Here is a 21,390-nt window from a genome sequence, read left to right as displayed (position 1 = left end):
GAGTTTTGGTCCGGTAGCATAGCAACAAGCAGTCAGGTAGCTCGCCGGCAAACAGCCGTACTGTCCCAGTTCATGTTTTTTTTTTTCTTTTTTCTTTGTTGTACAGTCAGTTAGGGCCTGTCTGTTTTGCTGCACTAAGTAAAGGCTCTACGATATGGATGCCTTTTCACCCCTGCGCTCTTTCATCATGTCAAAATGAAATACCTACATACTCTACGTCCGGACATGAATGTGATGTAATATCAATGTAGCTGATGATCCTTTCTCCTTCTTCTTTCCACAGACTGGACGGAAAGAGAAGGGCGATCCCCTGAACTCTGCCATCGACAAGATGACCAAGAAGACAAGGGACCTCCGCAGACAGGTCGGTTCATACGTACCGGCCATTTAGCCCCATAGCGCCACCCCCCCCCCCCCCCCCCCGCTCCTTTGCAGGGGGATTTCTGCATAATGGTGTCCCGTCAGAATTGCACCTGTCGCTGGCAAAGTGCTACTCCAACCCAAATAGTCCAAACGGTATGGCCCACTTTGCAACACAAACTACCTTGAAGGACTCTCAAACGTATTTGTGATAACCCGCTGCGATGGCGCCGGGTGTCAGTTGTTTGTAAATGCCAGCAGTAAGCGGTAGAAAAGATGATTTTCCGCACTGGAGGTGTCATGGCTTCTTGACACCTTGCTTCTTCGCCGCTCGCATTGTTTCCGCTGCTCTCTAACAGGATGCCCACTGCTGCAACTAGTAGTTGGAAGATATTGCAACAATACATTCAAATTGTTACAATTATTTATTTTACTTATCTTTGGCATTTACACACAACAGACATATTGCGCCATTGCAGCGGGGTTATCAGAAAAAAATGTCTGAGAGTCCTTCAGGGTGCAGAAGTCCCATTAAAAACAAGCAGGAGACCGTTACCGGAGTACCGGCTGCTTAAAGTACACAAATAATGGAAACTAGTTCTTGTGTTGCAAGATCATAATTGCAAGGCTACACTCATACGTCAAATTCATCAGTTCCAGCCAGAATAGCAGCTCTGTGTCCATCAGAACAAGTTACTTGTTCTGTCCATTTTACTACTCTGTTCTATTCTATGATCTTTTTTTGAGATTGGGTTCTTGATGAGTCACTCGGTACAATGTAAATAGTCGTTCAATTTAAAGTCTTTGTTCGTCTGATTCAGTTGGTGTAGGGTGCAGTGAGCGAGGGAGGACTTCCTGAACGGTGAATGAGAGTCAGATGAGTGGGCCCGGCTCTTAGTTAGGAATGGAAATCTGACATTAGTCATTTGATTCTGTTACAAATACGGATGTTTGTGGAATTCAGTGTGTGTAAATCAGTCGTGTTCTGCATCACTCTGTTTGCAGAGTCTTGCATCACTGTCTATTAGGAAGCCATAATAATAGGCGCAGTTCTACAGGTTCGTTATGTTTTGAGATCGTTTTAGTGGTTAGGAGGATAGTGTTTCCGAGTAGGATTTTCGAAACCAAATCCCAAACCCCTTCTCACTTCATCCACAACTACTGTACATCTAAACCCTAATCTGTGTTCTAGCAACAGACCGCTATTTAGTGTAGTAAAAAAGTTTCAGCTGGAATCCAACTCCTCCCAAAGTTGTAGTTAACATCTAAATGTGTTTTGGTCCTTGAGCGCAATCGATCTCTCTATTCTACTTTTAATTTCCAAAGCCGAGACAGCTGCAAGTGGAAGTAGCAGAGCTATTACTTTCCAGATTCCAGTAACAGCAGAAAAATAAGCACTGAATTTATTCTGTACGTGTGAGAAATCAAGAGAAAATTGATTTTCTTTTTTCATCTCGACTGAAGGAAGAAAACTTTGCCTCCAATCTGAAACCTTGAGCTTTTGTATATTAGGAATCAGATATGGACTCCTAATACAGAGTGTATTTATGCCACATGGCGGAGGAATTAATATATTATACAATGATACCTATGAAGTTCTATCAGAAAAAGTCTGACAAGCTTATGCTTATGACATGCATCTCAGCTTTTAATTTGTTGATATAATGTTTATTGTAATGTATGGCTTTCTGCCCCCTCCCCCATGAGAAATAAATGATTAAATAAACAAAAAAACAAACAAACAAATAAACTAACAAATAAATAAATAAATAAATAAATACATAAATAAATAATAACTCCAAGAAAAACTTTAATAATAATACTAATAGGAGGTTGTGCTTTTCATGTATATATTTTTCCTGAGATCATTTTTTCAATTAATGTGTAGTTTCATGTGCACATTTATGATTTATTATTTTATCAATGTGGGGGTTAACTGCTTCTCCCTTTATAATAATAATAATAATAATAATAATAATTATTATAATAATAATGACAATAATAAATACATACATACATACATACATACATACCTACATACATACATACATACATACATACATACATACATTCAAAAATAAATACATAAATAATAATATTAGCAGTTTCATGTATATTTTTAAGTATATATTTTTCATGTATAGTTTCATGTTATGGTTCCACATTTCATGTATAATTATGATTTATAATTTTCTAAATGTGGTGTTTCACAAAAAATAGAGAACAATACAATGTGAATAATACAAAATAATTGGGAATGATACTAATACTGATAATTATATTCATATTGAATTACAACAATAATTATAAAACGTTACACCCCAAAACAACCCTCTCCTACTGTAACACCCCAAGATATATATTTGCCAGTGGCAGCACTTTGAGAAAAATCAACAGGGCGACTTCCTGCTGGGCCTCGCTGGGGCTGCTGTTTGCCCTGACCTCCGTAGAGCAAAGGATCATTCCAGATGGGAAGGCATAGACTCCCAACGCCGGGGCCCTTTGGGCTTCCGCTCGCTGACAGGATGTTCTATCGACTGGGAGGAGGGCGGGTGTCGGAGAAACAGAGGGAGGACAGGAGGTTAGAAGAACGAGATGGCGGAGACAGGCATGCATCACAAGGAGCCCTGATACTGTAATCATGTCTACATGTTGAGGAGTGGAGGAGTGGGAGCGGTTTCGTGTGGAGACGCTGAGGGGGGGGGCGCTCCTCAGGACTATTCAGAGAGCGTGAATAGGTTTGTATTCCTCCAGGATAGGAGGGGAATCAAAATTTACACAAGACAAAAAGGTCATTAATTTCAAAAAAATTGGCAACATACCATAAATCTCATTATCTAAATAGAAGATAGAGAAAAATGGAAATATATACACCTAAAAAATAACAACAAGTAATAAAAAGAAACAAAACAAACAATAAGCCAGAAAAATGAAGCTAAAAAAAACAACATACAATATAAATTTGGCAAATATACAATGAACCAAATGCTAAATAATATACAATAAACCAAACAAAGGAAACCAATGATAAAAGGCGAATCAATTTGTGGTTTTTTTCTTTTGTTTTTCTCACAATGACCTTCGTCTTTAAAGTTCCATTACGGGAACAGTCATGACTGGATGTTCTTCTTAAAACCCATTTGGTCGAGCTTTTGTTTGCAAAAAGCACTTCAAAATATCTCACTATTCCCTTCCCATGATGTTTTTCCTCTGCCACTAATAGAACAGAACTTCAGGATGCTGAATTTCACACTAAGTTCGGTCTGAATCACAGTCTGTTTATTCAGTCTAAATAGGTCACTTTGAACGCGATTTTAAAACAGGGGTGGTTTTAGGGATGGGGACGGGTGGATGAGATTGCGCACCCAAGTTTGTATCGAGAGACAGCAGGAAGTGATGCTGCGTTCCATGGGAACTCGAAAACCGGAAGCAGTTCAATACGACCTTATACATGTTAAAATCAATAATTACCTATACAAAGGGAACGTTGTTCACCGTTAACGGTACACGCCACCCCATGTTGCCCCCGCCCGACATGTGAATAAGCCGATAAATATTTCTTACGGTCCCCCTCCCCCCCATCAAAGCGGTCCAGAACCCGGCCTGTTTTAAAAACTTATACAGTACAAAAGACTGATTTTCTATCTTTCATTTTTTATTTCTTTCAACTAAACATTTGTCCTTACCACAGACAAAAATGCATTTACATTTTTCAGTTCGGTCAGCAGTTTGGTCCAGTCCAAAACGAGGTATGGAAATATCATATCCTTTTCAAGACTTCAAGTCCTTACATTTCTCACCTACCGTTCCTTTAATTAGTTTTCCATTTGTTCTCATCCCGAAAGACGAGCCATGTGTTGGAACCCCCGCCATCTTGTCGACAATTAATGGTTCTGTCAAGCCATCTCTCTGGGCTCCGCATTGACTGATGGCGCGTTCCAGGAATCCCCCGTAGCACGGCAATCACTCCACACTTTTCTTTATATATTTATTTATCTATCTTCCGTTTTGGGACGCCGGGATCATTTCAGTATCTGCTTTTGGTTTGTTGATTGGTACAGATGTTTCTAATTGACGGGAGTTAGAACGCTCAGAGGAACAGATGCCGCGGACCCCGTCAGCTGTGGCGCATTATTCAGACTGAAAATTCACAATTTCTTCCTTTTTTTTGTCTCATCGGCTGCGTTCCATGGAGTTGTATTATTACATTTCTTTTGTTCCTCATGACAGTGGTTCTACCATCCAACTCGATGGGTCTCACTGCAAGTCACACTACACAACAACAGTTGAATATCTAACCCCAGGAAGGAGTTAGAAAAGTGATGTGTAGTATGTAGTATGTAGTGTAGTATGAAGCATGTCGTATTTAGTATGTAGTTTAGTATGTAGTGTAGTATGTAGTATATAAAAATGTAGTATGCAGTGTGTTGTGTAGTCTATAGTATTTAGCATGTAGTATGCAATATGTAGTGTTGTGTGTTGTATGCAGTATGCAGTGTAGTATGTAGTGTAGTATGTAGGTATGTAGCATGTAATGTGTAATATTTAGTACACAGTATGTTGTACATGGTACGTATCACCTAGCACATAGGACGTAGCATGTAGTATATAGTATGAGGTATAGTATGTAGTATGCCATTTTATATGCAGGGAACCTTTCAAGCTACCCTGCCCCCTAGTAACTGATTGGGTTGAACAATGACACATTTTAGTCGACAGTGGGTGGTGTTGTAATGTTACCGATGGCCTCATGGGGGAAAATCCATCTCCTTGCTCCGTCCTCTTAAATCAATCTTCAGAGAGTACCTCTGGCCTTTCAGCTCTACTTGTTTGGTTTTGAGGTTGCAGAACGGCGTCGTCGCCTCTGTCCTCGTTCCAGCGAGCAGCCCCATCAAGACAGGATCAAAATGTACTTTGATATGTAAAAATTGGTGGAAATCAAAACACATTTAATGTTCATGTTCTTTAGACGCAGCTGCTTCGCTCAAGTAACAACTGTCATCACACTCACAGGCCGACACTTTATTTATTTATATTTGTGCAGATCTATTTTTTTCATGTTTCAAAACAACTTCTTACTTTACTCATTTCTTGCTCCAAAAAAGCTTAAACGACAACAAGATATTCTTTTAGATTTATGTTCAACATTCTAGATATTAACACTTACATGTTACTGTCCCGACCCCCACCTCTTCTGTTATTCAATTCTACAACAGGATGGAGGGATGAATTGAAGGATGGATCCAAGGATGGATGGATGACTGGATGGATGGATTGATGGATGAATTGAAGGATGATCCAACAATGAATGGATGGATGAATAGAAGGATGATCAAAAGATGAATGGATGGATGGATGGATGGACGAATCAAAGGATGAATGGATGGACAGGTGGATGAATAGAGGGATGGATCAAAGGATGAATGGATGGGTGGATGGATGAATGAATAGAAGGATGGATCGAAGGATGAATGGATGGATAGATGGATGATTGATAAATGCTAGATGGATGGACAGGTGGATGGATGGGTGGATGGATGGATGGATGGATGGATGGAATGTTGGATGAATGGATAGATATGGCTTTTATTTTCCAGAGTACATCCACATTAAGATAGCTCCCTCTGAAGTTGCTCTGAATAGTGTAACCAAGCAACACACACTGTTCATCTAATTGCCAAGCAAGTCAGTACACTTTCTGCAAACTAAACACTGCTTTGCACGGTCTAACAATTTTTAATTATGATTTGTTGGGGGTAAAAACAAAACAAAAAAAAATCCATTAGAAGAAAAATTCAAAAATACACGAAAGCAGAAATAAATAGCCAAATATGGAAAATAAGCCAAATATCAAACAAATATAGTTAAATATCCAAAATTTGCCAAATATGAAAGAGTAGCCAAATTTCAAACAAAAATAGCCAGATGCGTACAATCAGCTTGATAAAAACTAAAATAGCCAAATATCCAAAAGTAGCCAAACAACAAACAAAATAACCAAATCTAAATAAGTAGCCAAATAAAAACTAAAATAGCCAAATATTTGCCTAGATAGTCAATGCGTTTCCACCGCCGGAACTTCCCCCAGGGACTAGGAACCTTTGGAGGAACTCAGTGCGTTTCCACTACAGGGACCAGGGTCTAAAGGCCTTTTTGCCCCGCAGGAACTTTTTTTATAGTTCGAAGAACGTTTGGAGGAACCCTCCCTTTTTGTGTCCACACCGCAGGAACTAGGAACGTTGGTAGTACTTAGAACGCTGTTTTGAGGAACAATTTGAGCTCCAACTCCAGGGCAGGGACTAACCGGCACCATAGGAACCTTCAGGGACGTAAGTCTACGGTCCCCTGGACTGCGGACCAGTCCACGTACACTCAGAGGTAATAAAAAAATACTTTATAAATAAAAAACAAAAAAAACAGTATTTTGTTGTTATAGATGTATTTCTTTCATTTATTTTTTTTCCGACGTTCATTGAATAAAACAATATATCCCCGTGCACTGTCCCGAAGCGAGCCCATGCCTGACAAAAGTCATAACCAGCTTTTAAATGACACCTTGTAGATTTAATATGAGTAAAGATCCAGCAACTGGATTGTTTATTTCTTGCCTCAAATTTGTTCAGAAACAGATTTCCGTGGACTGATGAGGTGAAATCAGTGAAAGTTCATCGACTAAATACAACACCAAACACGAAAGTCGTGCTTGAAACCCTGTTGGATGACGTCACTTTAGCGTTCCTACTGATGGTGTGAACACAACCAGAAAGAAAGCCCTTGAAGGTTTCTGGTTCTGGGGTCCTCCCCAGTTCCTACTTCCCCTCAGGGATTCCCCACAACGCCTTAACTTAGTTCCGGGGACATTATTCCGGGGACCAAAAAGTCCCTGCTCAGGGCAGGGATAGTGCTTTTCAAAAGTACAGGAACTTTGGTAGTGGTGCTTTCGACTCAAAGCATTTTATTTCAGCCACAATTTTTTTTTTCATCTGAAGCCACCAACCAACTGCATGTACAGTTTGTTTTTGTTCTTTGTGCTTGGACACATCAACAGTGGTCAGCCGCGTTCCCGCTCAAAGTGGAGGCCCAATTCCGCGAGCCTCGCGGAATCTTGTTCACCTTGTTTAGGGTGAAAACGCGGGAGATTTTCAGCGGTTGACTTCATTTGTGTCTGCTCCCGGCTTCCTTTATTGGTCGCTTTTATTCAAAACAACCATCGCTTTTTCATCCTAATCTTTGCGGGTCTTTAAAGCGCGGTGGAAAGGCAGACAAGAACAACCGGCCGAGGGAACCTTTTGATTCCTTGAACAAATTCCTGGGACCAAAAGTGCGGGGTAGTTTGAGTGGGGAAGCAGCTGTTGAAGGTGTCGGCTGAGGGTCCTTATTCTCTCACTCACATATGTCAGGTCTTTAGCGGAGCCATAATCCACTAGATCCATCCATTTATGAATCAGTGAAATGAAGAGTGGATATTCAGAAAGCAGAAAGCACCACTCAGTGATCACATCACAACACTGATCAAAGGAACCTTGAGGCTGCTCTCTCTCTCTCTTAACCAACTCACTACCCAGCAGGCAATGTGTTTTTCTTAATAATACAGAATTCAGACGGAGAAAAATGAAAGAAAATTGATAAATGCGTCCTAGCTCGGGCTCGGGTCGGGAGGAGTGCGACCTCAAGTTCAAATTGGCGTTTTAGGAATACATTCCGCGTCAGCTCCGGGGGGCCTCATCCACGCTGCATGCTGCCCGGCCGGAGAGCGCTGCCAGCGATTGTGTCACATGGTTGTTTCTCTGCTCTGTACGAACTTACGTCATTTATCAGGTGACTTGTTGGCTTGGATATCATTTTCAAGAAGTTACGTTTCCATGAAATGCGAAAAACCTTGTGGTATTTCTGTGAGTAATTACCATATCACGGCTTCTATTTTTCCGACGCCACGCTGGATCGTGAACGCACACTCACTCAGCCAGTCGAGTGGGCTCGAATCAGCATGGTCATGGGTTCTTGTGGACAACTGTTTTTTGTATTTTTTCATGCAACCGGCAAAGCAATGGGGACCAAAGTGATAAAATATCAATCTAACAGTAAGTTAGAAGGTAAGGAGGTAAAGTCAGTAAGAAGTAAGAAGGTACGTAAACATATACAGAGACGCCCAGTTTGTAATCTCTAACCACTACAGAGCAACAGAGTCTACTCCGCACACTGGACACGGGGCCAATGGGCATTGAATCAGAACCTACACATTTATAGTAAATAATATGATGACGTCATAAAGCGTCTTACCGTAAATCTCATCTCATTCATTTTGTTTACGAACAGTGGTGCGTCGCTCAAGCACGACCACCTGAATACTTGGGGTCAAATTTGGTCTGTTTTTCACTAATTTCTGCTCCGTATGTGGATCGATTTGGATTAAACTTAAACCACAAGATGTTTTTGACATTCCGGTTCAAATGACACCCTAGCCCACGCATTAGCCCTGTTGTAGATACTTTGGCTTGAAAGTTGAACCCTGAGATGTTTGTGACAAACCAAATGAGACGTGACCGTGTTCGTTACTTCCGCCGTTCTTCTGTTTCAAATTGTTTGAGCGGGCTAGACCCCTAATAATAATAATAATAATAATAATTATTATTATTATTATAATGATAATAATAATAATAATAATAATAATAATGACAATAATGATAATGTAAACCTATTAATTTGCATTGAATAACAATTAATAAATATTATTCTCAATATTATTTCTCAATCTGTCCAAAATGATTAGTCTATATCTAATGATTCTTAAAAGAATCCTCGCAATAGTTTACTTTACCTCTATTTAGTTTATCTCTATTTTTTTTTGTCTGCTGCTTATTTAAAATTATTTCTTTGTCTAAATTACATGACTTTCCTATTGAATCTCTTTAATTGAATGGTTCACATTTGTAAGTAAGTGCATTTTTAAAACATGTTTGATTTAATTTCTCTACACTGTCTAACCCTCACAAGAGAATGAGTCATCCCTTCCAGATATATTTGTATTGGGGGTAATAACTCACCTGTGACTGGCGAGATAACAAATAAACAACTGTTCTAAACTTCATTAATAGGGATGCAGCAGCAGAGCAGCAGTAATGTCATATACCTACAGTAAGCCGGCCAAAGAACAATGTGGTCCATTTTTATTCTTATTGTTGACTGCATGTTGCTATTTATTATTATATATATATTTTGTTTACACATATTCGTCATTTACTTATTGCATATTGCCATTTTTGTAAAGGAAATGGTGATTTTTAGGTAAACTGTATATTGTAAATTTTTAGCTATCTATCTATCCATCGATCCGCCTGTCTGTCTGTCTATCATATGCAAGTGACATTAACTAGTTAATACAGTGTTTTCCCTCAGCCCTGATGTTCCTGCACTCTATACATGGTGAGAATGGAATAATGCCTGTAATAATGGTAATATATAATAATTTAATAATAAACATACAGCACGCTGACTACGAGGCACTTGCCACTGTTCCCAGCTGAAAGCCAAAAAACACTGAAACAAAATCAGTTGGAATGACTGCCACTGTATAAACTAGTGGAGTTGGAATAATCGGCATAACGCGCACGTTAAATATCCATCCATGGAGGTCTGTTCAAACCAGCACCAATTGATGCGTTTGATTAATGGGATCGGTCCATCATTGAGGGATTTTTTTTTTTTCCATTTCTCAGCACTTTCAATCAACCATCTGTTTGTGTAACAGAGCAGGTGCCTAATACTGGAAAAAAAAAAGAAAAAAAGTTAAATGCAAACATTCCTCTTGATAAAAAGAAAATATGCCAAAGGAATGTTAATGTGGCCTTTGAAGATCACAGGCTCATCCCCGCTTTCGTTCATCTGTCGAGCTTTGTCAAGCAAATGGATTTGGTCTTAACTATTTCACTGTGTGTTTAAGCTTCTTGTTAATCATCAATATTCCATAGGAAAAAGCACCCTCTGACTCTGATGGCAGGAGAAAAGAGAGAACAAAGTTTAGTCGCTAAAAAAACAAAAGCGCGAACGTATCAAAATAAAATACCTGTACGAGTCGCTCAAACGATCAACACTCTCATTCAGGATATCAAAGTTCTTTGCTGAAAGAACATTCCAGGACATCATTTCCCGCTTTCCCAGAAAGCTTTTATTAAAATACACCAGGTTCCAGAGTTTCCCAGAAGATACTCTGAAGCGCACGGGTTTCCTGCAGCTCATTTGTTTGCTGTTTTCATTTTGTGAGAAAAGGAAAAATGCCTCGGCGGCTCGCAAGTCAATAAAAAAAGAAAATGAAAGCTTTACAGAGTTGGAAAAGAGAAGCTGAACACATAATCCACCACAGTAACGTTTCCCCGGGAACAAAGTGTGAGGAGTCTTATGTTTCAAAGTCCATTTAAAACACTACAGCCGAGGGCGTAACTTCAGTTTGAAAAGTGGGGGGTGGTGCTTGTTTCGTTACATAACGAAACAGAGTAAATAACGTACTTCTAAACTCAAAACACACTGTTTTAGTGCACTGAACATGGGTGACCCATCGCTGAGGTGCCTGGACACAGTCAGTACCCTTAGAGCGGGAGCAATCGGGGTGCAGAGCCACGATCATTTAAAATTATATAGTTATCTTAACAATGATATATTGAGGGGGCAACTCTTGTTTTTCCCCAGGAAGGGGATTACAGGGGGGACCCCCCCTTCCCCCTTGTAATTTCCACCCCTGATGACAGCAATGTTTTTCAGCCACTGTGCTGTGAAAATGTTTCAAATTCCACTTAAAAAACATAAATAGTGGAAGCTAGTTCTTGTTTTGCAAGATCGGAATTCCAAGGCTGCACAAATTCATTAAATGCATCAGTTCCAGGCAGAACTGGTGTTCTGTGTTCAGAACAGAACAAGCTCAAGTGTCACAATGAAAGTGGGAACTTGCCATTAAGGCGGATAGGACCCGGACGCAGCACACACAACGGGGGAAGTATAGAAGGTTTATTTACAAGGGGGGAACAAAATTATATGGGAATGGAATAAAAGGCAGGTGAGTCGTTCGGGGTCCAGGCGGGCAAGCTGAAGGCACAGGGCTCAGAGTGTGGACAGGCCGACGGTGAGGCATAGGCAGGCAGGCTGGCACGTGGGAGGTTTTCTGGAGAGGAGGGTCAAACAGGATCAGACAAGGCAACAAATACATGAGAATCAAACGGAGAGCAGTCTGGAGAATACCACACTAGGTGACGGTACAATCGGACGAGCAGCCGGGACTCTTATGGAGAGTGGTGATGAGTGTGATGAGGAGCAGCTGTGCCAACCAGGCCTGGAACCAGGGGCCATGCCCACGCTGCAGTGTCAAGCATAGACATGGACATACTAGATACAAGAGGGAAAGGGAGGAGAGACACATAAGGAGAACTGGGGACAAAAAGGCGCGGCTGGGGCTGTGACAGTACCCCCCCCACCCACCCACCCAATGGGAGCCCCTGCGGGACCCACAAGGTCTTCCCGGGTGGACCAAGTGGAACTCCGGATGAGGGAAGGGTCCAAGATTGAGTGTCGTGGAACCCAGCTCCGTTCCTCTGGACCATAGCCCTCCCAGTTCACCGGATACTGGACAGGAAGCCAATAAATTACCTGACAGTCCACAATAAAGGCATTCCCCTGCCTTTATCCTCCTTTGCCGTTCGGCAGGTGTGAGGGGGTGCTCTACCTACCTACATTGGCTCCTCCTGTGGAGCCGCGAGGGTACGAGGAGAGCTGGAGGCAGCCTGAGTACCGGGAGTGACTCTTGCGAGAGTTGGGGACGGAGCATCAGCGTTGGAGGTGGAGCGGGGATCGGCTCGAAGTGTGGACAGGCTGGTTGACACGTGGTAGGTTTTCTGAAGAGGAGGGGCGGACAGGGTCAGACAAGGCAAGAAGCAACAAATACATGCGACTCCAAGGGCGAGCAGTCTGGAAAACACCACACAAGGTGATGGTGACGATCAGACGAGGTCCGGACGCGGAGCCGGGCTTCCAATGGAGTGTGATGATGAGTGTGACGAGGATCAGCTGTGCCCGCCAGGCCTGGAACCAGGACCACGACCACGCTGCACTGTCAGGTATAGACATGGACATACTAGATACAGGAGAGACATGGACATACTAGATACAGGAGGGAAAGCGAGGGGAGAGACATAAGGAGACCAGGGGACAGAAAGGCAGGGACATGGGCAGGGGTTAGGTTTGACTCCTTTTGGGATTCGGTTCTTGACGAGTCACTCAGTAAAAAGAGTTGTTCAATTCTCCGACCCTTGGTTTATTTGGTTCAGTTAGTGTAACGACCGGCGAGCGAGGGAGGACTTCTTGAACGAGTCAGAAGAGTCGGTTATGAATTCTAACAAGAATCGTTTAATGATGTCATAATTACTCATGTCAGATCGGAATTCTGTGAATTCTGCCAAATACCTTCGCCTTTTTGCAATGTGCTCCTCAGTCATTGTTTTTTCCTTTGCCCACTCTTTTGACGAAGTGACTCCTGACTTGTGAGTCTTTAAAAAGATTGTTCAATAGAACAGAATCCTTGAGGAGTCTTGCATCACTAACTATTAGTAGACCATAAGCTCAGTTCTTTGAGGGTTTTTTTTTTTTTGTGATTGTGATAGTGGCAGAAAAACTGCACGGGCCCACCTCTGGACTTCTCTTCCCTTTAAGTGTTTGTGATGACAAACAGAGGGAGGACGATTATAAGGAGGGGAGGCAAAGGGAGTCGGGCGTGAAGGGGAGCTGGAGATCTGAGAGACAGCTGAAGGATTCCTTGGGTGTGTGTGGGGTGTGCGCGTTAGAATGCTGATGGTGCACTCATCGCTACCACCACTCCAACCCTCCAAGTGCCAGATGGTTTTTCATTGTTTTATTGTATTGTTATTGTTTCTTAAATCAAATTCATGTCCACTAATTGGGACACATTGTTTTATATAGTTGGAAAAAAAAAATTCAGCATTATAATCCAGCTCAAGTTGAGTTCAACGGCCTTTTTCATTTTGTTTTTATTTCATTTTACTTTCATTGTCATTTAAGTTTAGTTTCCCCTATTCCAAACCTGTCCACAATAGTCGTATGAGCCGAAATGAACCATCCTTTATTTTCCATTAATGGTTCACAGAAGCTACGTTACACCACTAAAATCAAATCAAAGTCTGGAGCTTATTTCGATCATATTTTGGCTTCAAACTGAACTCAGTGAACTGTGGATGTGCTGGTTCTCCCTACATAGAATAGTGCAGAATAATCTATTCTCCCAAATCCACATTTAATTTAATCCTAAATTAAAACTTTCCCACTCACAATTAAGTCTTAAATAGTAAGAGTCGGATCTGATCGCCTGCCTGAAGTTTCATTTCCTTTTTCGCAGATAACAGATATATGCCCTCGTTTGCAGATCCCTTGCATTTTCTTTTCTTTTCTTTTTTTTAAAGCGGAAGCTTCCACAATGTTTTGCTTTGATCACAAATTATGAACTATCGATTTGGAAACCAGAGTTTTATTTTCTTTGGCTTAGCTTTTCGTCAAGCTCAACTTTGATGATATATAGCTAGATAAATATATAGATAGATAGATAGATAGATAGATAGATAGATAGATAGATAGATACTTCATTCATTCACAAAAGGAAAGTGCAATATAACAGTGGCTCACATAAAAAAAACAGGCAATAATATTAAATTAATAGACTAAAAAAAGAAAACAAAAATGGCAATATGCAGGTATTAACAATGTACAATAAAAAATAAACCTCACAATAAACAATAAACCAGAAAAATAAACCTCAAATTAAGCAATGAGCAATATAAAATTGCCAAATATACAATAAACCCAATGATACACAATAAACATAAACCTAAGAATTAACAACGACAATAAAGTAATTCAAAAATAAACAAGAAACCGTCAGCAATGTACAATAAACCTAAAGAATTAACAATGAACAATACAATTTGGTAAATATAACAATAAACCTAATGCTAAACAATAAAAATAAACCTAAACAGAGAAAACCTAAATAAATAAAGAAAATGTTGCTAATAATGATAATAATAACAATAAAAATCGAAATAATAACAACTAGATCAGCGACAACAATAATACACTGCAGCAGGACTGTTCTCCACACCACCTATCTGCTTCAGCGCTGGTGTCATGCAGCTAAATCCTTCACGGTGCGAGATAAAGCACTTCTCTTTGATTTTATTTTCTCTCTACCGTTCCCTCCGGTCTCCTTGTCCATCAGATATATCAGCTAGTAACCTCTCTGACCATTAAACTTATAAGGAAAACAACCCGTATTCTAGCGCCATGGCTGTAAATGACGTCGTAAACAGATAAACGTAGCACATAAAGGCCCCGTGGGAAAATAAACACCGCATAACAGCAATTTCCATGTTGTCGATGTTTTATCCCCCCCCATCTTTATCCCTACGATGTCGTGACATTTATTTATTGTTTGTCATTAGGTTTATGGTATGTGTGCCAATATTTGTACAGTTAGTTTATTTTTTATCCTTTATTGTAAATTGTTGCAAGGTTTATTATACTGTATATTATTATATACTCTTTTCTGTCTTCTAGTTTTCATCTATCTATCTATCTATCTATCTATCGATCTATCCATCTATCCATCTATCTAATGTCTTCTCGCTTCTTAAATGATCCCTCATCCATTTCTTGTGTTTCCAGCTGAGGAAGGCGGTGATGGACCACATCTCTGACTCCTTCCTGGAGACCAACGTTCCCCTGCTGGTCCTCATCGAGGCAGCCAAAAGCGGCAACGAGAAGGAGGTCAAGGAGTACGCCCAGGTGTTCCGCGAGCACGCCAACAAGCTGGTGGAGGTCAGCCATGAATTAAACATGACCAACACACACATCTTTTCTCACCGCATGAATGCCGTGCAGAGCAGCACATATATACAATATATACATATACAATATATGGTATATATTGGCTTTGCTGCTCGAGATTTATTTCCTGACCTATTAAATTGGTGAAATATGCAAGCTGTCGCGAGAAGGTTATTTTTTCCCTATTCCGACCATTTTAAATTGGTTACGTATACGTGCATGATATACAGTGCATACATACATAAATAGATGGAGAGAGGGTTAGGGTGAGGAAAAATGGTGGTACATTTACATACGTTCACGACCAAAGTCAGTAGTCCTTCGATTGGTTGACTCAAGACAAACACAAGAAAATGTTTAGAAGTATGAAGTAAAATATTTGAATCGGAAAATACGATGTAAAATAATAACCATTGATATGCTCCATTTAAACATACATATACATAGACATCCATGTTTTCATTCATGACAAAGAGCTTTTAACTTTGAATTAAATGACAGTACTTCCAGCAGGGTGAATTGGTAGACGATGTTATACATAATATGTTTACACTTTCCACATGTTGCTCTTTTATGCCAGGCCTTGAATTTCAGTGTAACCTTTCTTTACCATCACCCACAAACACACACACACACACACGCACGCACACGCACACGTGTGTTCCTGTCAACATAGTCTCAGTTATTAATGCCACCTATTGAAGCTTTTGTAAACCTTTTGTCTGATACTGATGACATTTGTCGTAATAGTGATGACAAGAGGTAAACCAGTTGTTAAGAATACTCAAAAGTGGAAATGGGTCATACATAATTCAAGGGTTGCTAATGTAAAGGAAATGAATCATCAGCATTATCTTTAACTGATATTGGAAGTGTGCTTCTGTTTTGAGATGTTGTGTTCTGATACATACGTATACCCATTTACATAATATAGTTGAGTTTCAAACAAAATATCATTATATACAGTACCATCTATGATGCAATGAGGATTTCTTAAATGATATTTAATTTAAATTTAATGTATTCATTGTTCTTTGCCGAGCCTAGGATTTTAGGGCTTGTTCATGAAAATTTGATGATTTAATGACAATGTTTTATATATATACAGTATATATATATATTATTTAATTTATTTATTTTTTATATACAGTATACCCAACGGTTTAGTAATATACTTGACTATTATTGACTGAGAGATCAAATATCCAAATTATGAACATTTTAAAGCAACACTATGTAACTTTTTTACCATAAAATAACAGCTTCAAAATCATGTCGATGATACACTGACTCGGAATATAGAGAATGGCACGTCTTTCATTCCCACCCACCCCCAAACGCCTGTCCTTGCACTGTAATACTATATTACTAATAATATCAGCGACAACAAAAATACACTGCAGCAGGACTCTTCTCTACACCACTTATCCGCTTCAGCGCTGGTGTCGTGCTGCTAAATCCTACACGGTGTGAGATAAAGCAACATTCTATGATTTTATTTTCTCTCTACCGTTCCCTCCGGCCCCTCGATGTAACTTCTATGTTCCGGTTCAAAACGGCGGGAAAAGTGAGTTACGCTTTACGGCACGACGTCACTTCCTTGATTTTTGGCCGGAGTAATTAGCGTTATTTTGCCTGGTAATATTTATAAAAAAAAAACGATAAGTTCTAAACTTGCCGGTCAGTGGTGCGCCGGGCACCCGCACCGCAGCTGGCCCGCGCCAGCCCTCACTTTCACTGCGCCACAGGGCTTCTTTCACCCGCTGCCTCGCCCACGTGAGCCGATCTGTCGGCTCTGATCTGAGCACATATGGTACCTGCACCGGTGGCAGGGGGCCCCCGTTCCTCCCCGCGCACTCTCTCCCCGCGGCTCCCCCGGAGCCGTGGACTGAGTGCTCGCTGAGGCGGCGAGGTCCTTGCAAAGGCCCCTGTAATAAGGGCCTACATTATATTTGCGTTTGTGACATAGACTGTTCTTGAAACGTGCAACGGACCGAGTTTTACGACAGGGGTGTCAAAGTGCAATAAATTGCACTCACAATTTGTGGAGGCGCCAAATCCCAAATACCAAGATGCATAGTGCTGCTTTAAAGTAATTATTGAATCTCTAACCGGTCTGTACATGCCTTTATGTCTTGCATTATATCCAGAGTTTCCAGAACTGAAGCCTGATGAGTGACGAATACCCTGAGTAATCACAGTCTATTAAAAAAAAAACTAAAAAAAAACATCATCTGATCCCCGCAGAGTTTTAACTTTATTTCGTCCGGGGTTTGCCATATCCTAACAATTGAAGTAGGTGTAACCTACAGCTTTAGCTCTGCTGCTCATTGCCTTTGAAGGGCAATTAGGTTCTTTTACAGTCCTAATGTGATTAAGTGAAGGGGTGGGGGTTGAGCTAAGCAAACAGGGTATATTGAGCAGGGCTGCCAACTTTGTCAGCTCGAAAGGACATATCACTACTCTGTGGCTTGAGACTGCTTGTGGTGGAAACTAGTGATGAAGAGTAAGGGCTCTTTTTCAGAGATTCATCTCTTTACGAGTGACTCGGGAAAAAGATGAGTGACATTCTCTCTTGACTCGTTGTTTGTCTGAATCACCGGTGCAACAAAAGAGTCAGAAGAGCCGGTTCGTTTCTGGGCTGTGAATGGGAGTGGATTTCTCTCAAGAAGACCTTTTTTCCACATTTGTTTCATCCTCATTGATTATTTTCTCTTTGAGAGGAGAAGACACCACGAGCGCGCTCTCTCTCTCTCCTCCGTCCGCTCGCTGTGCTGGCGTGACTCACAGCTCACGCTTCTCCTTGTTGGCGAATGGAGAGTGGCGTCTCGGCCCGTGTGTCCGGCTGCACGCCCCGGGTAGTCTCTTTCTCCGGAATGTTTGCTATGAACCAGTCGTTTTCAAGTCTTGCTGATGACTGACGTATTGCAAACTAGGAGCAAAGCGTCAGGGGGAACAGATTATTTGGTGACCAACGCCTCAACTCAACATGACAAACTCTAAGCCAAAACCAATTGAACTGCTTACTTTTCCTGCAACCGCCTCTCATGCTCTTTTTTATTTTTATTTTTAATTTTATTTTTATTAGGAGCATACTGCTTATTCATCTGCTAGTGGTTAAATCCAAATGCCTCTTCTAAACCTCTGGCCCTAATATTGACCAACAATATGATACAGTATACAACAATACAACCCTAAATGTCTTCTTTATAATAAAATGATAATTTGTCTCTTTACGAATTGAATATTGACCACTTTACCATACAGTTGTTTGTAAGGCAGGAATGTGTCTATGGCAAAATGATTGGCCATCTTAAAACTATTTTATGAATTTATTCATAAATGTAATCATAATTTGATTAATTTAGTCATTAATCTGTATTGTGATACAGTGGTTGATATGGTGGAATCTGTCTTTATCCAATTAATACAAAATTAAAGTATTAAAAAAATAGGAAAGTAATTTAAATCAGTACTTATTATGTTGTATGTAGGTATTTATACTGTATATTGTGTATATATTAATTAATTTGTTATCCATGTCATATGTTAACCCACTGTACTTTCCACAAGGTTCATAATAATTCAGTAGTTGATAAGGCGAAACCTTTTTATTTCTTAATATGAATATAGAATATTGGCAAGCTTGGCTTATAGCGCAGGTTGAACCAATGTGAACTAATGTACTTTTTGAGCGGGACGTAGTCTTCTAAGGACAACAATGTGTTATGTAATGAGTCATTTCACGCTTAGTTATCATTCTCCCACTCTCAACATTTTTTAAGAAAAAAAATTTATAGAAACTCCTAGATTTATCAGGGCTGGTTTTGAGAAGAACAATAACAATGTACCTCATTCTCTTCTCCTCATAGACCCAACTGATTTGAATTCTAGCTATTTGAAATTAGAGAATTATATATCATTTGAAGATATAAAATATGAAATAAAACTAATTTTATATATACGTATACACACACTTTATTTATAATTTTTTTTCATGTTTTATTTCATATTTTATATCTTCAAATGATATATAATTCTCTAATTTCAAATAGCTAGAATATTTTATATCATTCAATGCATGTACATATACTCTAATTGCATATGCGTATTGCATATGCATATTGAATGATATACAATTCTTTAAGCTAAATATAATATAATATATTTTTATTGTTTGATCAATGTAAATACATGTTTAATCATTATTTGCTCATTAATATTGAACCGATCAGAAAATGTACCTATCCCATGTATGTAATGTATCTACCCCAGCATCTGCTGCTTCTGCTTTGTATGGGTTGGCTACTAATGGTAAAACTATTAGTATTCCAATTGGTTCAGGTCCTAATCAGATCATAAGAAGGAAGCAGGGTGGTCATTCATGTCAGAAAGGAGGGCTTTAATGTATGTATCCATCCAGACAAATTTGAAAATAGTAAAATAATTGATAATATATTAATACACAATGTAAAATGCCATGCATTTAGAAATATACCGAATAATCTTTGATAGGGCGTGAATTGCTTTAATGTCATAATACATTAATCTAGGGTTAATCTTAGGGATTACGGGTTCGGGTTCATCGTTACTATAAACTAGAAATGATCAATAGAAAATCCACCATCGTTCAAAATCCTCACCAGCTCATGTGGAAGCAGCTATAAATGTTGTTTTTTGCGGCATGGTTATTTCTAATGAGAGCGTTGTCTGGGGGTGTGTTGTCTTTCTGCCAGAATGACTTTGTATCATTAAGCGTTGCTCCTAGGTGGTCCACTGTCATGTCGTCATCTAGTACCACTGTTGACCTCCTGATTGAGGCCGGTGCTGTTATCTTTGCTTTGTTCGCAGTTATCCTCCAGCTTTCGCGTGAAAACATTTGCGACAGGAGATCCGTGCTTGTTTTTCCCTCCTTTTGTTTTGTTTCTTCTCCTCCACCGCCGCTGTTCTCCGCCCGCCTAAGTGAGAGGTCATGTCCACCCCGAGGGCCCCGTCATAATCATACAATCATAATGAATCACCAGACTCATTAGCACCATCTTGGCCAGCAGGAAGCCACTCATTCTGATGCACTATTTGGCTGAGGAATATGTGAACGGGGTGTCGATGTCACACACACATACACACACGTGTACGCGCGGGCGCACACACACAAACACACACACACACACACGCACACACACACACACACACACACAAACACACATATTCCTGAATTTCCACCCAGGAAATCAATTAGGTGTTATTGTATTTGTTGTATCTTATTTTATCTTATTGTCATGATCGAGACGGATAGGACCCAAACAGCACACACCACGGGCAGATTATAAAAGGTTTATTTACAAGGGGAGGAATAATAATGATCTGGGAATGGAATAAAGGGAGGTGGGTCGTTCGGGAGTCCGGGCGGGCAGGCTGAGGGCACAGGGCTCGGAGTGTGGTCAGGCTGGTACTGAGGTGCAGGCAGGCTGGCACGAAGGAGGTTTTCACACCATGGAGAAGGCTGTGCCTGCCAGGCCTGGAACTAGGAGCCACGACCACACTGCACGGTCAGGTATAGACATGGACATACTAGATACAAGAGGGAAAGGGAGGAGAGACACATAAGGAGACCAGGGGACTGAAGGGCACAGCTGGGGCTGTGACACTTATACTATATATTTCACTTTTCATAATTTTACCCTTATTGCCAAATTCGAATGTGTACTTTGATGCCATGATTATTCACACAGCCTTCCCACTGAAAAACAGTGGTCATAAAAACCAGGGTGTTTGGAAAGCAACAGGTAATTGTCTCGCATCCACCTACATCGGAATAAACGGTTATTATGTTCAATGAAGGTTGTAAATTGAAACCGATATGATTTTTTCTACTGTTTCATATTCACACATTTAACTTCACCTACAGGTATTATCAAAATTCCATTTCACGCTGCAAATCACTATGTGTCACGGGGTGATTCTATTATAGTTGGATTGCCAATGAACACATAAAAAAACACAAATCTAAGACTTTACAAAGTCTTTGAGACGGGTTGATACACTTTCCCTCTCAGCTTTAATTTCTGTCCGATTCTCTGTGAGTTTGTCCACTTGATGAATCATTAAATCATTCCACGGTCTCGATGTGATGCGCATGGCAGCCATCTCCAC

General features: G+C 40.3%; 1 protein-coding gene across 1 annotated transcript in view; it reads left to right on the top strand.

Annotated features, from left to right (window-relative positions):
* ctnna2 (catenin (cadherin-associated protein), alpha 2) overlaps positions 1 to 21,390 on the top strand; it is a 376,545-nt gene that overhangs the window by 289,648 nt on the left and 65,507 nt on the right. The window contains exons 8-9 of the mRNA XM_079999605.1: positions 284 to 364; positions 15,076 to 15,228. Of these exons, the coding sequence (XP_079855731.1) occupies positions 284 to 364; positions 15,076 to 15,228 (234 nt within the window). The remainder of the gene's footprint in view (positions 1 to 283; positions 365 to 15,075; positions 15,229 to 21,390) is intronic.

Source organism: Zeus faber (genome assembly GCF_960531495.2).
Source record: "Zeus faber genome assembly, chromosome: 4".
Lineage (NCBI taxonomy): Eukaryota > Metazoa > Chordata > Actinopteri > Zeiformes > Zeidae > Zeus > Zeus faber.
Note: the sequence above shows the minus strand (reverse complement) of the source record. Positions and strands in the feature narration are given on the sequence as shown.